The sequence below is a fragment of the Falco biarmicus genome, chromosome 2, assembly GCF_023638135.1.
Source record: "Falco biarmicus isolate bFalBia1 chromosome 2, bFalBia1.pri, whole genome shotgun sequence".
NCBI lineage: Eukaryota > Metazoa > Chordata > Aves > Falconiformes > Falconidae > Falco > Falco biarmicus.
The window spans coordinates 101500089-101523168 of record NC_079289.1 but is presented as its reverse complement, the minus strand read 5'-3'; the positions used below and the strand labels follow the sequence as shown (position 1 = coordinate 101523168).

General features: G+C 39.9%; 1 protein-coding gene across 6 annotated transcripts in view; it reads left to right on the top strand.

Annotated features, from left to right (window-relative positions):
• Nucleotides 1–3222: 3222 nt before the first annotated feature.
• MAP3K7CL (MAP3K7 C-terminal like) overlaps nucleotides 3223–23080 on the top strand; it is a 46079-nt gene continuing 26221 nt past the window's right edge. The window contains exons 1-3 of one of the 6 annotated variants that reach the window (XM_056329994.1): nucleotides 9259–11130; nucleotides 18273–18414; nucleotides 18936–19044. In XM_056329994.1, coding sequence (XP_056185969.1) covers nucleotides 18975–19044 — 70 coding nt within the window. In that variant the 5' untranslated portion in view covers nucleotides 9259–11130; nucleotides 18273–18414; nucleotides 18936–18974. Of the gene's footprint in view, nucleotides 3550–9256; nucleotides 11131–12895; nucleotides 16156–18272; nucleotides 18415–18437; nucleotides 18682–18935; nucleotides 19045–23080 lie in introns of those variants that run through there. The other 5 variants (XM_056329993.1, XM_056329995.1, XM_056329998.1 and 2 more) reach the window with 5 other exon arrangements.

Here is a 23080-nt window from a genome sequence, read left to right as displayed (position 1 = left end):
GAGCTGCGCCCAGAGAAGGTCGATGACGGGGAGGCAGCAGGGCTGCCCGCAGGCACGGCGAGTTGCGCCCAGAAAAGGTCGATGGCGGGGAGCCAGCGGGGCTGCCCGCAGACAGGACGAGCTGCGCCCAGAGAAGGCCGATGGCGGGGCGGGGCGCGGGGAGGCGGCCGGCGGGCTGAGGCGGCTGCGCTGGGAGCGCCCGGGGGAGCCCTGCTGCTCCTCGGCGCTGGCGGCGGGGGGTGCTGAGCCTCCGGGGAGCGAAAGGGCGCGGAGTTTCTGAAGGAGAGGGAGGATGGACCCGACGGGTAGCGTCGAGAGACCACTAACCTGAGGGGTGCCTGGCTTGTCCTGTGGTTGTGCGTGTTGCTTTAGGGAAATGAAACCACCCAAAGTCGATGGTTCATCTCACTGTGCAGTATTTATGTAACGTTTGTGTCATTTCGTTAAAAGGAAAAGAGCCCAGGTAGTGTTTTTGTGAAATAGGTAAGATAGTGCTGTATGATTCACACTGTTTGCCGGGCCGCTCGGTGGTGGCGGCCGCTCCTGGGGGCATCGTCCGTGCAAAGCCCCGGCAGGGAGCCCCGGCAGGGCTGTGGCGGTGGCTCCCTCAGAGCCTTTGTCCCGCTGTTGACTTCAGCAGAGCAGACAGTCTCCCAGACATTTATCTGAGAATATTTAGGGATACATGTCCCAAAAACAGGGAAGAGCCTTCATTGCCGCTGATGGGAAAACCTGGTAATAAAACTGTGCAGACTCTGGTCGAGTATTTTCGCTTAGTACGAACCCGATTTGTTTAAATGGAAGCAAAATTTCCTGATAGGAAGACTACGATCAAGTCTTCATCACCCGGGGTAAGCCTAAGTAATACACGTGCTGCAGGACGTGCTGAAGAGCACTTTGGAGGCTCACCTTGACATCGCTACAGGTAGCTGAGGTCCAGCCAGGAGACAGTGGAACTGCTTCTATATGGAACTGCTTTCAGTTTGTTAAGTTTTATTAACTTTGCTTCTGTGCCACTACAAATCAAACATACTGTTCCAAGATGAGAACTTCAAAACCTTAGAAATGCGTTTAAGCCACGCGGTATCAGAGCCTGTAACCCGACACAGACTGAGTTGCTTCACCTCTGCAGCACAGGTAGGCTGCCTGCAAGGTTTATGAAATCACTTGATATGTTTTGTTGCTTAACCTCAGGAGGCCACACTTGGTTTAGTTTTATCATCCTATTACTCTTAACATTCAATCAGTTTTAACCTGTAACATATCATGGCAGTGTAAAAAGAGTGGTGACAGAAAGCAAACTACATAAAGCACCCCATGAATGAACTTCAAAGAATGTGCATGCAGTATTGCCAGAAGCATTTAGAGGCAGATGCCAGTTGAAGGATTAGGGGGAACCTACTCAGCCCTGACTATCATGACCAAGAGTTTGGGCACTTCAAAAGGAGGTGTTGAGGTTTGGCATAGGTGGCATCACCCCATTTATCCATCCCTCTCTTCTCTTTTCCAATGTATCTGCACCACAGTGCAGCTAGGAAAGAAGGAAATGTCTCTCTTGTTCTACAGCCAAGTGTCCAGAAACTGTATTTTATAAAGTAACTTCTGTAATCTATTGTTACGCATGGACATCAGAGGAGGTACTTCTAAGTCAATGCGTAAGACTTTTCATAGTCATGAAGTCACAGGCACTATATCAATAGTTGAATGCATTCTAATCAGAGACATTAATTTTAAGGCAAGGACGAAAGATGGTTCAAGTGGTTAGACTGCTGATCAGTAACTGCAAGATGCGATTTAGCTCTCTGTGACTAATACCCTGCATGAACTCAGGTGAGTCTCTAGTACTACATCAACACTTAAAAGTTTTGTCATTTTCTTACCATATATTTTACATTCTCAGTGCAGTCATCTGGATATAGCTACCTCATTGTTGCATGACTTAACATGAGTACATTTTTTTCCAGTTAGTAAATAGAATGGTTACGCGATGAAGTGGCTCCCTGAAAAATATGCGGTCTTCAGCCAGGCAGTCTGTGGCTCTTCTCCTGTAGGATCCTATCACTTGCCTAGGTGGATTGCCAACCTGGGCTTAAATGATAATGCCCTAAACAGTACTGTTTTGTATTAAGAAATGTTTCTGACCTCATTGGTGTACATCAGTATTATTGTCCTTCCTTGATTTTCACCAAGACAAATAATAGAAGAATCAAAGCAATGGTATGTAGGGTGCTAAAGAAATGGGATTTTACTATTAAAAACACTTCTCAAGTTTACATTTATTATTACCTTTCCGTAAAAAGAAAAGCTAAATATTTATCTTCTCATAAGTTATGAACTCTGTTCTCTGATTTTTCAGGACTGGCCTCTCCAAGGCACTCACTTCATCAGAGCCTTAGTAAATTTTAGCTCAGAAATTGAATCGAGGGTTATTCTTGCCTGGCTCTGTGGCATGTTAACCTTATGAGCATTCGTCCTACTAAGAAGGCAACATTCCCTTTCTGAGTCTTCAGTAATTAAAATGGTGTTATTTAATTAGTCTCTCAAGTGATTATATACAGGAAATGTAGGTTGCATACATGTTTGAGCTACAGCAGAAAGCAGTGTCAGCTCACACAGGCCAACAGTAATCATCGCAGCATTGCATAGTGCTTCTTGCTAAATCAACTCTGCTTGAGTAAGATAAGCAATTTTGGGGGGAAAGACTCAATTCTTCTTATTCAGCGCTTAAGCTGTCCAGTTCACTGCAAAAAGCAAAAACTATTGCTTTTGCTTGGACGAGTAAATTTACCCATGTTTGTTTCTACTTATAGTATTGCAGAGTGATAAAGTTAGTGTTGCTCAATGATTCCACACTCCAGGTCCAGTATTTTAAGCAAGGACAGTGGCCACAAAGACAGTCCCATCTCTGGCTGCTTGTTTCACCTCTGCATTCTCCTTCTCTCAAATCCTTTCTTGCCAAACATTTGTGCACCCGTGCGATGAACCAGGTTAGGGAACAGATCTGCATTAAAGACTAACCCAAAAGAAGCCCGGCCAGCTTTCAGCTTTCCTGCTTGCTGCATGGCTGTGCAAAATCTTGGGCTGGCGCAAGGAGAGATGAAGGGAGGCAGGGCAGGAGTCTCTCCGTGGCAGTGCTGCCTTATGCTGTCTTCACATACTTCTGGAACTGCCCTGTTGGTACAGTGCTTTTGTTGAAGCTTATGCTAGCTACACTTTTTAAAGCCAGAATACCACTAAAGCTAAAATATATATGTATGTTTGTGATTATGAGTATATACAATATATGTATATATTAATCTCTATTCAAGTATCACTAAAACATCTCTTTCTGTTATAACCAGGAGTTATTTGGGACTCACTGCCTAATCATGACTTTGACTTGGCCTTGGTCTTTTTTTAGCTACTCATCTACACCATTTATATTCTGCACAGACACTGCCATGCTAAAAGACCATCCAAAGGTCAGAGGGTTGGCTATTGGCAGTTGGCTGCCCTTTCACCAGCCAAAATCTATTACCGTACACGTGGAAATCCCCAGCTTATCTGTAGGCACATGTTTGTCAAATTCTAGGATGGTAAAATTTTAACAAGATCTTGGGAAGTTCTTAAAAGGGGCAGAGTATTAATTTCTATTTGCTTATTCAGCAGTGGGAGCCTGAGCAATTGGAAAACAAGGCATAGAAGAGTTTCTGTTGAAGTTGTGAGTACAACATCTGACTGTGTGTGTGCAACAAAACTGACATCTGGCCAATGAAAAAATATGAGTGGCACCTTGAAGGAAGCCTGAGGATCATACTTAGATTGCAGAGAATCATACATATACCTGAAACAGAACTGTGAGCCACATAGGGCTGAATATTCAGGGTGAACATAATTCTCTTAATAATACCAGCAGCAGTTACATCAGTTTTTCCCAGATGGTGCTTATCTCACTTGTGACATAATGAGAAAGAGCACTCTAATCAACTAGAGTACTTCTAATCAACTAAGTACTTCTTAGGCCATTGGTCCACAGCTCATGGGTTAAACGTTACCCTCATGTTGGGTTTATCTCGCTTGCTGGTGCAGAGGATTGCAAGCTAGACAGGAAAGCAAGATTTCCTTACCGTTCGTGTATTCTTACCTCAGTGTATGTGCTTTCTGCTATAGCTAATCCAATTGTCATGAGTCACTGGAGAGCACTTCTGGAGATTTTAAAGGAGTATTGCCTTTGCATGGGATCAGTAGATTAAACTGTTTGAAAATGTTAATATGCTAATATAGTGATGACAGTTCCCAGCAGAGTTAAGCATCCAGTATGTTTGATTCTACCTGCACAAGTGGCAAGGATTCAGAGGTTCCTCTAAACAAAAGATTGGAAAGCATGATAGTTTCAGGAAGGAATCATTGCTGTTTGTGTTGATTTTGTATTGCAGGTAAAATCAAGGTATAAAATCATGTTGTGACACTGGTACAGTACACACCAAAATACAAGAGCATCTACTTCATGAGAGAAAGTAAAATTTTTGAGGTCTTTCCGGTTTTGATGTCATAAAAAAGAAAGCATAATTAGCAAAGATGACGCATTCTAGGTGGTAAGTTCTGTTTTGCATGAGGAAGTCAAATCCAGGATCTGATAAGGGCTAGCAAAACATCTCTCTTCAGTTTTCAAAGTGGTCATGTGGGAACTTTTTTCCAGTGGAGTGCACAGGAGCCTGGAAATACCTGGAAATACAAGCCAACTGCTATTGAAAGTTCAGCTGTTCTTGTTGGGGTGGGAAAAATATATAAGTACCTTTGTGGATGTGGAAACTTGGAGAACATCAGACTGAGGAGTGATTGACATAGGGATTTTAGGCTGTAATTAGAAAAGATGGGAAATAGTCGAAGAGGATGGTGGGCTCGACATTGAATAGATGAAGCATTCTGCAGAAACAGCACCCAAATGAAGTCATGAAGAGTAAAATAAATGACAACTGTCTGCAGACTCCTGGAAACAAGCTACTACTACACCTGATTTGCATTTCTTTCAATTCTGCAGACACTGAGCAGAAAAAAAATGTAGCTAAAGGTCAAGACCACGACCTGTGTTGGTTGGTGCTGGGCCACTGAGGTCTGTGGTTTTACTTCTTCACTGTGTCATGCCTTGACTTGAATGCCCAATCCAGAATTTTCAGATGGTCTAAAACAGTGCTGGATTTTCAGGACAAAGTCTTTGTTTGTCTACCCAAATAATTTTAAAAACCTTTTCTAAGTAACTATTAATTTTGCTTCTCATGTTGTCACCATTTTTATTTAGGGATTAATTTTAGGGTTCTTAGTTATGTGTCATCTGAATATACCTGTTGAGAAATCTGTTAGATCTCCAGAACTCAGGTCAGTGGGAGTCTCCTGGCCCACCTGTCTCTGAATTGGGCCCCGGGACCACAGAGCACTCTCCACGCTGCCAGCATAGAGCGTGACCCACCAGCATGACCTGGGGAGCTTCTGTGTGTCACATTATTTCCTGGCTACTCTGTCAGCCCCATATATCTGCCAGCAGTTCAGAAATTGGTCTGAATCTGTGCTTGGACGTGAATCAAAAGAGTTCCAAAGACACTTTTGCAGCTCTCATTTCTGCACTGCATAACCTTCCTAGCTGTATCTAAGAAACATAGCTTGCACAGTAATGCATAGTCTTTCCTACATGATTCTTGAAATTTTTAAAGAAATGTTAATGAATAAATGCCGTGCACTTCTGCAGAACAGGAGATGTACAATGTACTACATTGTACAAACGTGCTACCACATTGTACAATAAGGGAATCATGCCATAGTGCAGCAAGGGCCAAAGGCCATGGAATGGATTAATGCAAGAAGTTGGGACTACCGCACAGGACTTGTCCCCAGTATTACATGCTAAATCCCAAAAGTGTGATCTCGTGTCTTAACAGTGGACGCATCACCTACTGCCTAAGAAACCTAAGCTGAAGACTATACTGCTGTTATTTAAGTTCCGCAGTAGAGAAAAATGAAGTAACATATAGATATGAATAAAATAATTATGGACAGTTACTAAAGTATCATTTAAGCAGTGCAACACAGTTTACATATAAAGAATAAGCAGAGAATATTTTCTAATAACTTCAAAAGAAGTAATTGTGAATGTACTGGTGTTGTAATCTGTACAACAAAAGAAACGCTAATGTCCTGGAGGTTTATTTTATAAGAAAATCAGGAACTAATATTTGTACTCTGCTATGACGATATATAAAGCTACCAAAATACTGTATTGCTTTGTTCAATCAGATTTGCGTGTCTTTGCTAAGTGTGTGATCTCCAGACGTGTTGCATGCTACACAATGATGGGTGAAATGAGAATGGGAGAACTAGGCTGAGGGAAGCTAAAGGATGTTACCACGAGTTCCAAGGTGAAGGTGGCAACACCACATCCCTGACTCGGCAGTATCAGTAGTTTTCCTTGTTGGCTATCAGCCAGATTTAATTCCAAACCCTGTATTGGGAATTAAGATTCTTGAAACAGTAATCAAGTGGTAAAGAAACCTCTGCCTTTTTTTCTTTCGAAGGATAATTGTCCCAACTCTTTTCATCATCAAAATCGTTTACCTTGCCGACTCTGCAGGCTAGGTGTTCATTCCTTAGCAAAGAACAAATTTTGTCTGTGATGCATCTGAGCTTCTTAATTTCTTTCTTTTTTTTTTTTTTTTTTTTTTTAACACAGTCCAGTGAAGTGAATGTCTAAATGTTTGTTATGCATCTTTATGGTCCAGGTTCTGAGTTCAATTGACTAAAATATGGGCATCAGTAAGCGATGTGTGAGATTCACAACAGGTGCTCTGCTAATCATTCTCTTGCATGAAAATGGTCCAAAACATATACTCCAGCATCACAGCAGTTATTCTGATCCACTAACAGATGTCCTTATTGTCAGCCAGCTGGCAAAGAGACAGCAGAAGACACTAAACCAGTGATTGAATTGGGACAATATGTGAAAGCAAGCCATACCACTGCTCTCTTAGTTTGAACATCAGCACGTTGCAGGTTTAGAAGGGAGTCATCTATGTTCCCAACACCTGAAGAAGCTCTCAGAGAGCAGTTGTCTTGTTTGACCACTTACAAAGGGTTTGGATAGATCAGCCCAGAAGACACTACCTTCGCAGAAAGGAGTGGTGGAAGGCAGAGTGTACAGGTTTCCAAACCATACTGCTGTATTGTTGCTCCAATTGAGCTTAATTTTCTTTATTAACAAAAGAGACATTTGATGATTAGACTTCCTTTGTGCATGAACTTGGAAAAATACAGTGGAGTAGGGTTCAGAAAGATACCTATAGGAAAGATGGGAAACCCAAAGCAGTCATTCAGCAGTGTGTGATTCCATTTACGATGCTTTTGAAATGCAAGTGTAGCTCCCTTTGCTCTCATCAGCAGTTTCATGCCTCCGTTTCAAGCCTGCAGAGTCCCTGAAATTTGAACTCACAACTAGTGGGGTACTTCATTGTGCCTCCATGCCTCCAGTCCTCTGCAATACAGTCTAACCAGCAATTTATCTTCGAGCTTGAATTTCAGTTACCACTGGCACGTACAGAACTACAAAAGAAAATGCTCTGTTCTGATAAGACATATAAAGGATTATGAATTTGAAAGCTAATAATTGATTTTACATACTGGAATCACAGTCCAAGCTGAAACAGTGAAATACAGAGTGTACGCTCTTAAGGGTGCCATGTACAGTATTTGTACTGTAAAAAAACCCAAAACCAAATAAAAATAAATTCTTATGATTTTACCCACTGATGATGTAGGTTAAGTTACTAGTAACCGTGTTTTACTCAGTTAATCTGTGGTCAGACTCAGTGCTTACAATAAATTATCCCAGGACTGTCAACAGGGTAAACATAAGGGAACTCTTAGAACAAGTGGTATTACAGGTAGTTTCCTATTGTATATGTGGTTCCAAAAGGTTCCAAAGGCCTCAGGACCCCTCCTGCAGACTTCTCAGCAGCTCTGAAGAAAAGGTGGGTTTCAGCTGTGCGTCTATCTCTAGCTGCCTGTGTTAAAAAATTCCAGATAAGTACTTCCAACGTTTCTCTCTGAAGTCTCGGAGAAAAGAAAGAATCCTCTGCATAACATTTTACAGTTTCACAGGAACCTACTGCTTTAACTTTTTGTGTCTATTTCTTCACTTTAGGAGGCTTAATTGAGGTTATGGTGAAATCTGTGACTGGTGGTGCGAAGCTGAATAGCAAAAGCCTTGTAATACTTGGATATTCAGAACTTAAAGGGGTTTCATCAGCAAGTGAAATTAGATGTTTCTCAGTTTTCACTATTTTTTAATCATTATGGCAATTATGACTTGCAAAAAAGTTTTAAGAGAACAAATATTTTGAAACAGTTCTCTTTTTCTTACTTTTTTTCATTTTTAAAATTCAAAAGCAGTCCGTCATGTCTATATGCCATGTTTTTCGTAATTTTTATTTAGAATTGAAATGTCATCAACCACTAAGCTGTGGTAATACAAACTCTCCAGGTCTAGTAAACAGCACTCTATTAGTGGATTTAACATTTCAAGAATGGTGAGTTTTATTAGTTATTAGTTTTGTTAATTTTAAACCACTGTCATTTTATTTATGCCTGTAAAACTGTAGAATCTAAGTGAACGGAATGTGAGTAATTTTTGATTTAGGTATTTCCGTAGTAGTTTTCTAATTTAGCACTGTGTTTGAAGACTTGTAATACTCAAGTGGCAGACAAGTTGATGATCTAAACTGTGACCTGGAATGTACAGTTTTCCCCCAAAAATGTATGTGCTACCCCACATACCTTACAGCTTTTCTTAGGATGCCTTTGACAGCTGCTTGAGACTGTGGTCTTGGGTTTTCTAACATTTCATCTGAAACGGTCACTTACCAGACATTAACATCTAACTGCTCATCTAAAGGAAAGGCATTCAAGGTATGATGAAGCTTCTTGCATATAGGTAGAGCTGTTGTATTTTGAAAGATGAGAATCTTAAACATCTTTATTCAGGAGCCTGTAATTCAGATAATTTCAAGATCAGTATACTCTGCTGCCTCCCTGGGAAGGTGGCATTCTTGTTACTCTCACATGAGAAGCAAGACGTAGAGAGCTCCAGCAGGAGCTCCAGCAGCCTGCATATAATTCATGGTGCTAAAAAAATTAGCTGGTGTTGCCAACAGAGCTTTAAAAAAAAAAAAAAAAAAAAGGAAAAAAGAAGGGAGAAAAAGATATTTTAAAAAGATTCATTACAGGTTTAGTTTGACGATTTAATTTTGTTCTTGTATTATTGTGGATGACCACATGAAGAAAAACATAAAATCTAAACCAGGATGTCATTAGGGGATAGCATGAACGTGATATGGGGAATCAAAGTTGATTTTTGACAAAAATTGCTGGACCAAAGGCAGTTTCTTAAAGTGATTAAGGAGTTTCACATTACTATGCCGTGCTGGTGAACAGTCAGTAGCAGAATAGTAATAGAATTCAAAAGGTACAACATTATACTGTCCTTTCTAGTTCTTGCAGTGTTCAACGTTTGGTGTGAGCTGGATGAACTTCTCGAACGTGCCCTCCAAGGGGCAGCATTGAAGAGCAGGTCTCCGCGGGGGGCTGCTTCTATTCATAATGCGGAGTAGGTGTAAGTGAGTGAATAACAAATTAGTGCTTATTCTCTGCTGTCTGGAATTACGGGTTTTCAAAGGTAATGAATGTGTTTGAGAGTCATTACTGTCAATCTGTCAAAAATCCTGTAGCAGACATGATTCAGTTTAAGTGATAAAACCATTAGAATTCTGCTCCGTGGAGTACTCAAAATTGTACAAAAAAGGTGGCCATTTTGTTTTGTTTTGTTTTTTAGTGAGAAACGGATGGCAAAGCCTATTTGCATTTCTTTCTTGTGAGAAATATCAATATTATGTCGTTTCTAAAAGTGATATGCCATCTTGACTAATGCTAATTAGATTATGTCAAGTCTTCCCTGTCAGTATTGCACTTAAACAGCATTGTGTGGGTGACTTAATATGGGAATATTCTGGAGTATTATTATCACTGGCTTAGTCCTGTACGTTAGATCATAAGAGTATCTGCTTCTTCGTTTTTAAAGTCCTGTGATAAGAGGAAAAGTGTGGCATTAGTTATGACAAAATTGTAATGCTTGGTCCTTCACTTGCAGTCAGCCTCACGGGCATGGGTAATCATTCAGGAAGAACAAAGTTCAAGTGCTCTTTTCCCCCCTCTAAAAGGAGCAGTTTACTGTCCTTACCCTGCTTTGTCTTGTCCACTTGCCAGCAGAAAATTAGGAGTCTTGATTTTGGGCAGGAGCTGTCTGTCCCTGGGTAAGGTGGCCTTTGAAATTGTCATGTATAATTTATCTCTTAGAGCAAAGTCTTTTTTTTTTTTTTTCCCCCTAGTGTGTCTTTATAAAAAGGTATATGATAAAAATATAATATCTTTCATTGGAACAAGCAGTTTTGGCTGAATTTGGGTTCATGGGGGAAAAGGCATGAGCATCCATCATTAAAGACCATATCAGAGAAGCACAAGGGTTCCAAACCAACTCTACATAGGGAAGCAGGTCATAAGTCTGACAGTTTTTGACTTTGTAACCATAATGATTTCTTGTTTAACACACTTCATGCTACAGAACAAGATAAAGTCATGTACATACATCCTGCCATTGTGTGACAGTCATATGCCTGATATATCTAACGCACTGCTGAACTGTCTGCTCAGCTCCTGCTGGTTATAATATCATACATTTCAGGGGGGGAGGGAACATAAATACCTAGAGGAGGTGTGAGGACTTCCTGGACTATTCTAAGCTGCAATTACCAATGAAAATTTTTTGCTAATAAATATTCTAACATCTATTGTTTCTAATCTTCTCCTCTATGTTTGAAACTCGTGCTATTAAGTAAGCAGTTTTCGTGCTGAATCAGCAGTGAGGTTTCAAGAATGGGCGGAATACTAGCTGCTGCTGGGGATTTTGCCACATTTTTCTGGATGCTAATTTCTTCCTTAGAGCAGCAAAACTTCATGAAAGAGTGTGTTAACTTGAAAGTGTTGTGCATGTGTCCATGAGAGCATGATGGCCTCATCCATCATCATGTGAGGCTGTAATGTCTCGTACTTCAGGTAAGTTCTTCACTATGCTAAGCTAAACTTCCTTCCTTAAGGGAGGGCAAGTGCAGCTAAAATGGAGTGATTACTCCACTTTTGCACAAAGATGACAGAATTATCTTTTTATCCTGGGACAGTTGGATGTGGTTTAGTGGCACAGTTAAGTTTAGTGGCACAGGTAAGCAAAATTGATGCATTTGTGTTTAAGTGCTTGCAAGAAAGTGCTGGTGTTTGCATTAGCCAATGCTAGCGAATGCTGGCTTTGAACATTTGACTGCTGATCTCCCAGTGAATTGCTGCACACTGTCTATCCATATCCTCCTTCATCATTCCCTCTTGAGAAGACTCACCATCATTCTTCCCATAATTAGTTTCTAAAGGTTATTTCCATCTCTATGCTGATGTGAGTGAAGCATGTAAGTTTGCACCTGTTGATTTCTGACAATAGTGAGGCTTTTCCAGTAATATTTCTAACTTTAGCTTTCACCTTATTTTCCATGCAAGAGATACACAAGGATCTTTGGCAGCATCATATCTCAAAAGCTTCAGTTTTCTTCTCAGCAGAATTAGCTTCTCACAATTTCTGCCTAGAGTTTACTGTGGAAGTGATGGACTTCATCAGTCAGCTTTTCAAATGATTCAAGATGCAGTTATTTCCACATAGTTTTAAGGCAGGTGTAAAAAATTGTGTCAGCTCCTGTAAATCCACATTACCTTGACTGAGCCATTTTAAAAATTTCTCTGCAACAATGTCCTTCATTAGATCTGTATGTTCCTATATAAGTGAATTCAGCTACTTTGTATCAATTTACCATTAATCATAAAGTTTCTTCTATGCTATTTTTTAAGTCAGTGCTCAATGTATGTTTCATGCTGTTTTAATGACTTAATTTAATCTGATAGGGTTCAGCCATTTATGAGTGTAGAGCTTGGGGGGGAGAACGTTATTTTACCTGTGTTAAAATACTACCCAGGCAAAGAGACTGGAAGGTAGTATCTAAGAACAGTAATGAAGCACTCTGTTGGTTGCTCCAGTTCTCAGGACTTGATGTTAGGTTGTGAGGTGCAACAAGACTAAATAATGTATATTTGATCTATACCTTTCCATTATCTGAAAGCTAAAAAAGAAGTATTTTTCTCTGGTTCTGGATTTCTGGATGGGAAAATTGCAATTTGATTACATCACATTGCATGTCCTGATCTCACCTAGGATAACAGCTGCTGTAATAAAAAACACTTCCCTACCCAGTTCCATGCAGACTTGAAATGGTTATCCTTATGGACTGCAAGAAGAGATCAGGTCAACAAAGAAATTCTATTTTTGTGGCTGGTGTGAGGGCACTTATTCAGTTACCATGGCAGACAAATGGAATATACTATCTAACTTTTAGCATTTGGCAAATTCTGAGCCATGCAGTCCAGGTGGTATTGGAAATTCTACAGGTAATGTGGAGTTAAAGGACATGACTCACCAATGTTTATGCTTTCAAAATCGATTCTCTGTATCGTGGAGCAGCTTCACCTTGATCAGCTCCAATGTCAGTAAAGGGGACCAAATCCCTCCACAGTGGGATTTTTAACAAATTTTGCTGCAGAAGTAAGTTCATCAGAAATTGTCAAAAATGAGATTGTTTGTACCCAGAGGAATCTGTAAAATGAATATTTTCCTCTGTGTGCAGTTTTAGGCAAAGCATTTTTTTTAATTTCTTTTTGGAACATCTTTCATATGCTAGAATATTTAAAGTGTATTTTTAAATAGTGTCTGGCAATCTGTGAAACACCATTTTAGCATGAATGAGGTCATATGCTACTAAAGTACTACTTATACTAGGAAACTGAGATGAATTGAAAGTAGCACAGCTAAAAAAGGGAAGGCAACAGGTGTTTTGTTAGATAGCAGATATTGGCTTTTTTTACATCTACAGAATAACTGATACTTCATCCTAAAAATTGTTACGAATTTGCAAGTTTCTACTACTGAGTATCAGTAAGTCCCAGTGTTCCTAATTTAGGGTATGTTCCTTTAAGGTGTTTTGGTGAATAAAGCATGATACCCTCTTCTAGCATATCACCAGTTTCATAATGTGATACAGGATTGAAAGGACTTTGCTTGGGTACCAGGTATCTGATGGCTAAAAGTATGCTGGAAACGAAGCAGGGCTGACTGTGCTTCTGCACAAAAACTCTGGAGTTATCAGCATTCTTTACTTTTCACAGGGATTACTGTAAGATACATGTGCAGCCTGTTATACAGAAGTATTTTTTGTGTTGCAATACATGAGAGAGTAATTTTCTTAGATGCACAGATTTTAGTCACCTACTTAGTAAATAAGAGAAGTGGGATTTATCTCTACCCAAAAGTTACAATGCCTTTGAATATTAATTTGAGCAAGTCATGGAGAAGAAGCATCCTGGACTTCAGTTTCCCCAATGTTTAAAATAGAGATCTTCCCTAGTTTATTGTTATAATTTAGAGAACCTTTTAAAATGTACTGTTTAAATCCATATTGCTGGGAGTTTCAGCACCGCAGCCCCAATAATAACTAGGTGATAAAACTGTTGCAGTCAAATCATTCATCCTGATGCTTCTAATATGATGTTCTGTATACAGAGCTCTATAATATTCTCACATTTTAAAAGTAGGCTACCTTCCATAAAGTAGTAGTTTCAGGTGACTAATCATTGGGTAAAGTACAGAACTGATATTTAAATGCAAATCAGAGGCCTTTTGGTTTGTGCAGTTTTGGTATCTTAGCACATGATTCACAGCTTTCAGAAGCAGCACACCCGTTAGAAGAGGAGTGTGCATATGAAGTGAAGTACAGGTGGTTCCCCCTTCTTTTGTAAAGTGTGTATAATAATAATACAGACAACTAGAAACACTGACATTTTAAAAACATGCATACAATGGATAGAAACCATAAAATGATTATGAACTCAATTTTCAAACATACTATTTAAGCTGAGTACAACTGAGGTGTCAGTCTGGAAATGTGGAGCGTCAGAGCCATCTGAAAAAAACATCCCTGTGCTATTCAGACATAATTTCTGTCCACGACCCTTACTGTCATGGCTATTGAAGATTTTGCATGTCTTCAGATTTTACTTAGCGAGCCTTTTTTAGGCTTTAAGGCTTTACTGTAATGGCATCTAATGAAGGCACTCATACCACCTAAATACCACCTGTCCATACAAAGCAGAAGAGGATCTTGGGATCTGGGGGAATCTGGAATTCTGTGGAAACTGAAGCAGAATATGTTTAGTGATTTCACTGGAGCCAGGATTTTCTGTGTCTTCAAACAAATACTGTCACAGTAATAGGACCTGGACCTGGAGATCAATATCAACTGCTGATGGTATTGAGCCGTAGAATGTTATTTGCAGTAATAGTTGTGATCAGAGACAAATCTCTTTCCCTCCTCCTTTGGAAGGAGACGTAGGGAGGAACCCTCAGTCTTTTCAGAAATACATCAAGAGAAGAGAAAATGGTCAGCATAGTCCGGGGCACGGTCCTGCTTTTCACTAGCTCTCTGGGCCAGAGCCCGTAGCCTGCTCCGAAATCACACTGCAGTTAGAAAGGCAGCCTCACCAGATACCTAACTAATGGTGTAGCTGTCTGATACCCTCCTGGGTCATTGCTGGGGGAAATGCAGTGTGGGTAGAATATCTTTGCAGTTTAGTCATTTCGAAGTATGAAAAAGGTCTTTTGAGGCCACAAGGGCAACTGCTGGCTTCCTGAGATCTGCACTGATTAGATCAATGCTGGGCTAGGGCCAGAAGGTGAGAGGGCAGGAAGGATGAAAATTTGACTTCAGATCTTCACGTCTCTATTTGTCATGCAACCTCTCTAGATCTCAGCTGAGCCAAGAGAAACTAGCAATGTGCCTATACAGGAGATCTGGGTTAGATAAACCTTTTCCATTTGAAATTTAAAAATATAAAATATACCTTCAAAATACATTTTGAAATATAAAAGGAGAAGCCCCTTTTCAAGCACAGAACAATAAATGTAAAGATAATCTGTATAATCATTCCGTAATTTTTCTCCATTTGTTTTAATGACTGTGATAGCAGTCAATCGAAGAAGTCACATAGGCAGTACTTGTGCATGACACAGCTACAGAAAATAAAAGTTTAAGCTGAAGAAAATACGTCTTGTGATACTTAAAAGATTTGTCTATTCATTGCTTGCTTGTGGTTTCAAAACTGACAAAAGCTATCTGAAATTGCACTAGGAAATCCTCCGAGTTCAGTCAAATCTCTGATTTAGTCAGCTTCGGCTATCACTGCCATCCCCAGCCCATCTATAAATACATCTGCTTTCACAGCCTACACATTCTGAAATTTGCCCGTTGCCTCCTCAGAAGTGTGGGGCCATTGTCTGCTGTTAGACAAGCCCAGCTTGACCCAGGCCAACACGAACCTAGCCTGACAGGCCAAGCCCATCCCTCGTTGTTAGCTTTGATAGTTGCTGCTATCATTTGATAGTTCGCTTGTAGCCAGTCCAAGTTGGCAGTGTCAGCCCAAGCTGATTGGAGCTGCAGACATTTTTGCTGACTGGAGTCATGCTATCTTTGCCAGTTTGCTGGAATAGACACAGACACTGATTGGGTCATGCTGAAAACATTCCTGTCCTATGAAGCAAGTCTGTTTGTATTTTAGGTTTGCCAGAACTAATGAATTAAAAATCTTGGGCTCGCCACAGTTTGCTGCTTAATAATGCTTGTGACAGAAGGATTTTTTCCTCCCTGAAGTGTGACAGCATCATAATCCCTCGTCACTGGCAAGGAGAGGAAGGAAAAGCGGAATTGTGGAGAAAAGTGGAAAAGGGTGATCTTTTGGGACAGCAAAGCCTATGGGAAGTGCAGGTAGCAGCATGTTGCCCTGACAGCTGTCTCAGCTTCTCAGACCTTGTCAGTTTGTTGCTATGCAGCAGGTGCAGCCTTTTCTTTTATTGAAGCTTTACTCCATAAAGGCAACGACAAGCCAAGGCAGTGGCTGGCCCTGGATTATACAAGTGCAGACACTCGGCTAAGTGAGGTAAGGCAACAGGTGTGAAAACCGAACTAAATTGATAGAGCTGTAACAGCACTTAATCTCAGTTCTGCTGTGGATTTTTTTATGGAGAAACAGCAGCCAGTTCTATAGGGCAATTGTTGTGGAGAGCTGCTCATTAAATCTCATTAAATTCCAGGTTGCCCACTCACCCTTATCTCTGTCTACAGAGATACTGTTCTCCATGCATGGAGAAAGCAGGTGGGCAGCTGGGGGCAGCTGGGCTGCGTGTTTCCTGTATCACCTCGTTTGCACGCAGGCTGCCTACATGCCTCTCTGTTCTCTTTGATTGCTTTTTGTGATGAAGAGCTGGAGGATTCTGCACAAAAAGAAGTGAAGAGATAAATGCAACATAAAAAAAAAAAAAGGGTAGCAGGGTAATTGCTGTGCATAAAGATGAGATTTCTTTCTGTGAATTGGAATACAATGAAAACACTCTTTTGTGTTATGATAGAATTCACTGTTGCTTATGGAAGGGGTATTGATTTTTGCCCTTGTGTAGTAGGTGCTTGAAAGAGGTAATTTAAAGACATTGCAGACCACGGAGTATGTGACTGGGATAAGACAACAGATTTGCTCCTAGCAATATTGTTATGGCAACTTTAAAACCTCTAGCAGAATGCTTCATTTTAATTTCTCAGGTTATGATATGCAATGTTAAGTATACTCTTATGTGGAAGACCACTTGAGATAGTAAGCAGATGTCATGGGAATGTGTACCAACAACACAGAATGATGAACACCCCTGTTTCAAGGATGTGCTTATCACTTAAAATATCTTTTTTTTTTTTTTTCTTTGCTTTACTTTGTATTGGTATGGAAGGGAAATATGATAAACAATTTTGGATTAGTAGTTCTGTTGTTTTTTAGAAACAATGAGATGTCTCAGATCTTTCTTATAAATTGAGGGTCTGGGGAAAAAAGATCAATAATGCTAGTAAGGTAAAAATTGTTTAGTCTAGTGCAATGCAGTTCAAAATAGAATATTTCAGTTGACTCCAAGGATCTTTTCCTCAGTGCAAAAACATAGACTGCAGCAATTTAGTTGACTTTTCTTTGTCTCTGCCCAATAGATAGCAGTTCAATTTTTTTTGTGTCTTGATTTTTAGCCATGGGTAATACAGAACAATCCTTGATACCCTTCATGTATTGGTAGAGACAGTCAGCTCCAAATAAGATTTATGCAAAATAATGATTATTTGTTATGATTTTAAGAAAAGATTATGCACTTCAAATAACAATTTCTTATGTAGCATTGCTACAGAGTAACCGTATCACTCTGCTAGCTAAATATTTAAGACAGACAAAGCAAATAAAAAAGAAATAATGAAATTAATGGGCCAAATGAAAATTTGATACTCTTCCACTGATTGCAAGGCAGTGATGCTAGGGAAGTGTTTGGTTCACTAGTGCATCACCAAAGAGGATTGTAATCCTGAAATGTTGTTCTGTTCTATTGACTTTCTGAGACTGCCAAACAGTTAAGTGTAAATTAGAATGAGTCGTTGGGATTTCAGTGCAATACGATACCTACTTTACTGAAAAACTGCAAGACTATTGGCTTGGGAAACTGGGTTTTGTTTCCACTAACTAAATGCTCTGTTGTCTACTGACATGTGGTACAACTTTTAGTAAATACATTGTTTTTTCCTGAAGAATTTGGTGTTTCTAGTGGGCTGAGGCATTTTTATGGTAATTTAAAAGCTACTCTGATGATTGTTCACATAGTTGGTATGGATACAATGCATTCTAGATAGCATAGTCTTCAGTCCTAAAATAATTTCTTTATGGGCAGATCTTTCGCTTGCATGAAGTCCCACTGACTTCATGTTCTCCACACATGGAGCTAATCAGAAGATTAGTATCTGTGAATTTTAGCAGCTTTGTGCTAGATATACAAGGAGATTATGTTTGCACTCAGTTTAACCAAAACTGTTAATTCAAAAGGTTAAATACACATAGCAGAGCTCCGAGTACAACTTCTGAGTGTTTAGAGATGCTTTAATTATACCATTACAGATCAGTAGTAGCTAATTCTTTTGTTGCTCAACAGTTCTTTAGTGCCCTGCTTGAAATGAACTAGCAGTTTTCTTAATGGACAGGGTTTCATCTCAGTAAAGCCACTTTTTGGAACTGGTCTCAGAAGAAAGACTGAGGACTGAATAAGGTCCCAATCCAGGAGTCAAACCCATGCAGACAGACCCCTTCACCTGCACAGAGTTCCACTGAAGAATCACCATCAAGGTTTGGAGACCCAGTAACTTTCTGACCATTAAGGGTGTGACTACCAGGCACAGTTTGGCTGGGGGAGTATGGGTGGAAGGTAGGAGGATGGGTGCCTCCTCATTGACACCATGTAGAGTGGTGTGCACGTTTCCAATCACATGGCAGACTTGGGGTCATGTTACTCTCAACTCCCCACCCCTTCTTCCTTCTTCACCTTCAGAACCAGGCAGCATTGCCACGAGTGAGTCAAGGCTTGCTGAAGGGGCAATGGCGGGGAGCAAGCAGGTGAGGAGAGGGGATGCTTCCTTTGCCATTGTTCTTTCTAATCTGTAAATAGCAAAAGAAAGGCAGTCTCTGCACTGGATTTCACTTAAATCCTTTTTAAATGGAAAAGTGAAACGGCGCTCCCTTGACTTTGATTCTAAACGGTGCTTAGCTAGAATGAGAAAGGTAGCTGTGAATGCATGAAAAGCATTAAAACTCATTTGTTGAATGGTGTCACATGCTCTGTAATAAATATATTGTTTGTGTTATTGCAGCTGGAACAAACAAGTAAAAGCATTGACTCAAGTGCCCACATGATCACCACCGCCAGGGTACCTGCTGATAAGCCAGTACGAATTGCCTTCAGCCTGAATGACTCCCCAGGTACAGTTTAATTTATAGACTAAACCGCAATGAAATAATTGCTTTTACATTTTACATGTTCTTACCAGTGTTTACAATATCAAATGGAGTCCAGTGTCACGGGTGGGTTTTTTTCCTGAATGATAGCATGTGATCAGTTTTCCTGCCTGATATCTTTTAATGTTTCCATTAACAATTTCATTAGACTTAACCGATTGGACTGACAGGTTAGATCTTGGCTTTCTTTCAGTGGTTTGTGGAATGTACTTAGGACTGTAATTAACCATTTAATTTACCTGCAAATGCAGTATGTCTGATTTTAAAGAATTTTAAAACAAGAAAAGTAAAAGGACGTTTTTGTACTGAGGATGAGGCTAGAGCAGGATGAGACTTTCCTTTCAGCAGGAAGGTTGGAAAGTGCTGCACGTGCCCAGCTTGGTGAAAGGTTTCAGGAAACGGATGCCCCACATGGTATGTTCCCTGAGAAAGCAGCAGAAACTTAATTGACGTTCATCCTGTCAGCTAGTGCTGATTGAACATTAATTTCCCCAAACATACCCTGTACACGCACGAACCTTTGGCCTGTGGAATAGACAAATATTATTAGTTTACACCTTAAATATTATTATGGTCTAGCGAGCTGTTGCCAAACAGTAAAAGTCAGAATGAAATAAAGTAAACTGGGAGCTGTGAAGTTGGCTGTGCTATTGCTAAAGGTGAATGGCTGAAGTCAGGGCTGAGATGTGTTTATGGCATGAAATATAAGGATCTCTGATAACAATAACTGTCCCACTGCTGATGAGTGCTTTATGTGACGGTATGCATTGCAGGATAATGCGTGAGGCCACTTCCTGGGCTTTGTGTGAATAGAGTCTCAGCTTGAATGCGATTTCCTCATTTAAGAAATATTTTAGGATATGCATTATCTTTCCTAGCTAGTTGTTGTGCAATGTTAGTTTTCAGCTACAAGCCTGAAATAGAATCTCATTCCCTAAGCAAGGGAATTTGAAAACAAACATCTTCGTATATTATTGCACATAACTTTCAGCTCATAAAGATGAGTGACACAGAAAGATTGGGACAAGGAATATAAAGAAGCACATGTGGCTGTCTATGTTGCCTTTCTCATTAATTAAAATAATTTGGTAATTACATTTTTATTACAGAAAGTAATAAAGAATCATTTTCATCCCTAAAGATATAGTAACATGGTAAATTTCTTAGAGGAATTATGGCAAAGGTAGGTCATGAAGGGAGATGTAAAAGAAAGGGGAGTGCTCTTACAGATTATGGAAAAGAATGTTTATATGAGACAATGAAAGCAAGTCAGGGAAAGCTGAGACCATGGGAAAATCAAAGACGGTAGAGTGGTTTGTGACAAGAGACGGCAGTAGGAAATGACAAGGTTGTGAATAGCTTGGAAGAAGAGGACATGAAAGGCAGGAAGCCTAGCTTCCTTAACATTGCATCATACTTTATTTTTTACTTTTCTATCCTGCTAATAATTCCAGCCTTTCTCTTAACATTTAGAGAAATAAACTCAATAACATAAAGGTAATCTTTTTCTGTGACTTTTGTTAAACTTTTCCATACTTTCAAGGCATTTATTGTATATATATACATATATATATGTGTGCCCCTGCAGTATGCAACCCAGAATCTCTGTGAGTACAGAAAAAACTAGACAGCAATCAGTAAAGCATTTGCCATCTTCTCCTCTGCATCACATCCCCCTGGGGGATACCAGGATGTCTAAACCAGCATACTCTTTTACCATGTCACAAGAATTCCGTCGCTTCTCTTAGTGGTGAGCCTGAACATGGTTATTATATTTTATACATTTACAGAAGGAAAAAGAAATAAACTTTGATCAGGTTTGAAAATTTCCAGCAAACCATAGTTGAATCAAGAAAGTACAAATAATTATTTAACACTTTTGGTTTTTTAAGATAAACTGCAAAAACTTTTAACAGATAGACCTTCAGTTATTCCATACTTAGCTTTTTTTTTTCTCCTTATTTTTTTAATCTTTTTTTTTCTCTCCTAGACAAGGATAATTGTTTTGTGTTCAAACAGGAGTTACCCGCTTTAAGTGCGATAGTAAAACATCAGGTGAGGCTCGTGTACTGCTAGTGTATATACAGAAAGTTTTTCACCAGGGTAAGGGAATTCGCCTGACTCAAGCTTTTCCTTAAATTCTACCTCACTTGAAAGGCACAGTGACAGATTTCACCAAGAAAGGCTGCGCTCTCCTTCCGGGGGCTGTACAACTGCTTACTCGGAGGAACTGGCAGCATAACTAGATATAAAAAGGGGAAATGGAATGTTTCTTCTGGGTGGTGATTATCTCACTGGCTAGGATTGTAACCAAGCACTGGGTGTGAGGAGCAGTGAAAGGAGAAACGGCTCTCAACCCATGAGAAGAGATTACTTTGCATTAACTAACCTACAAGACCGGAGCTGGCTTATCCTGAGTATACAAGAAATAGTTTAATTGTGTTATATTATTTGTCAGTTAATCCCTGACGACTGAAATCCTGGCCAGCCTTGTGCAGTATTTTTACCATGAAAGTAGGCTAACTAGTTCCTTAAAAGTCTCAGAAACAGCCCATCAGCCGGTGCTATGCAAGAAGACAGTTTTATTGTGTATCTCTTATCCCTGTATATACAGATATCTATGTTTGGCTCTTTCACTCAAATTCAATAAACTGGCATCAAACGGGTTTCCCAGCGTGTATCTGCACACCATATTGCTCCAGTTTGATTTAAAGTACCGTTTTAAATTAATGAGTTTGAAACTTATTATTTCAGCCTATCTTACATAACTTGAAAACTAATGCAAGTTAAACTGAATACGGTGTTCCCAAATTCAAGTAAATGTTCCCAAATAGAAAGTTCATTGTAGTTTATCAACATGGATTTAATTAAACCAGTGAAATTCAATATGTCCTAATTTGTATCACTAACTCTTATTTACTGAATATATTAAGGGTCAATGATTATAACAGGAACTTTACTAAATTTAGACAAATGGATTTGTTTTGTGTGATAGTTCTAAGGGAAGGCTGAATCTAGCTGAAAAGGTCTGCTAGTGACATGTGGTGATAAATGACTGGTTTTGAAATTACTAGTAATTTTTTTTTGTTTGAAATTAATCTACCTCTGATAGCACTCTCCAGAAAAATCATTGATAACAAAGGCGGGACATACATCTTCTAATGAAACTGACAGACAGCGGAACAGTGTAATATTTTTGCAAGCACAGCAAATGACTTCTTTTACTCCTGTTTATGTCTTTGTTACCCTAGTGACCGTGAAGAATTTTTGCTTTTATGGTTGATCATGCAAGGCTGTTTTGCAATGGTTGCTTCTTCAATAGCAACCTTCAAATCCCTACTCCATCCTCATTCTTGTTGTAATGGCAACGGAGGCTTTCCAGCAGATAACGTATTTGTTGAAAACCAGTGAGGATTGCTAAAATACATGGCTAAAATTTACAGAGCTAGTTCCTAAAATTACACCCAACCTACAAGTGAGTGGCTTGATCTTTGGGAAATTAGACAGGAACTTAGGTGAGAGACCCTCAAATGAATAGTGGCAGTGCATCAGAGGATGCTTGAGGCTTAAGTGAAGGTATATGGAGTAGGAGAGTTTTGCTCTTCTCTCTTCTGTCATGGGCCATTTCTATTTTTGGGAGGTCCACAACTCTTATTATTGAGCAAGCCTTCATAGCCTATTCCTGGGCCAGGCAGTGACCATTCCCCACAATTTTACAAGTGAGGTAACTGCGAGGTTGTATAAGGTCATGTCAGGCAGGGCTGTGAATAGAAGCCTGGGAGCTTCACGCAGCAGTGCCAAGTTGCAGTCACTTAGCCACACAGCCTTCCAGGATGAATTCAATGAGTCTATGCTCGTCTGTCAGTAACCAGGGCTGGAGCTGCTGGATCTCACTGCCCTCGTGGGGCCAAGACTGGACCCCAGTACACAGTCGGCCAGTGCTGTCCCACTGTGAGCTGCAGTGCTTGCGGTTGAGTTTGAGCACTTTTCCTGTGTAAGG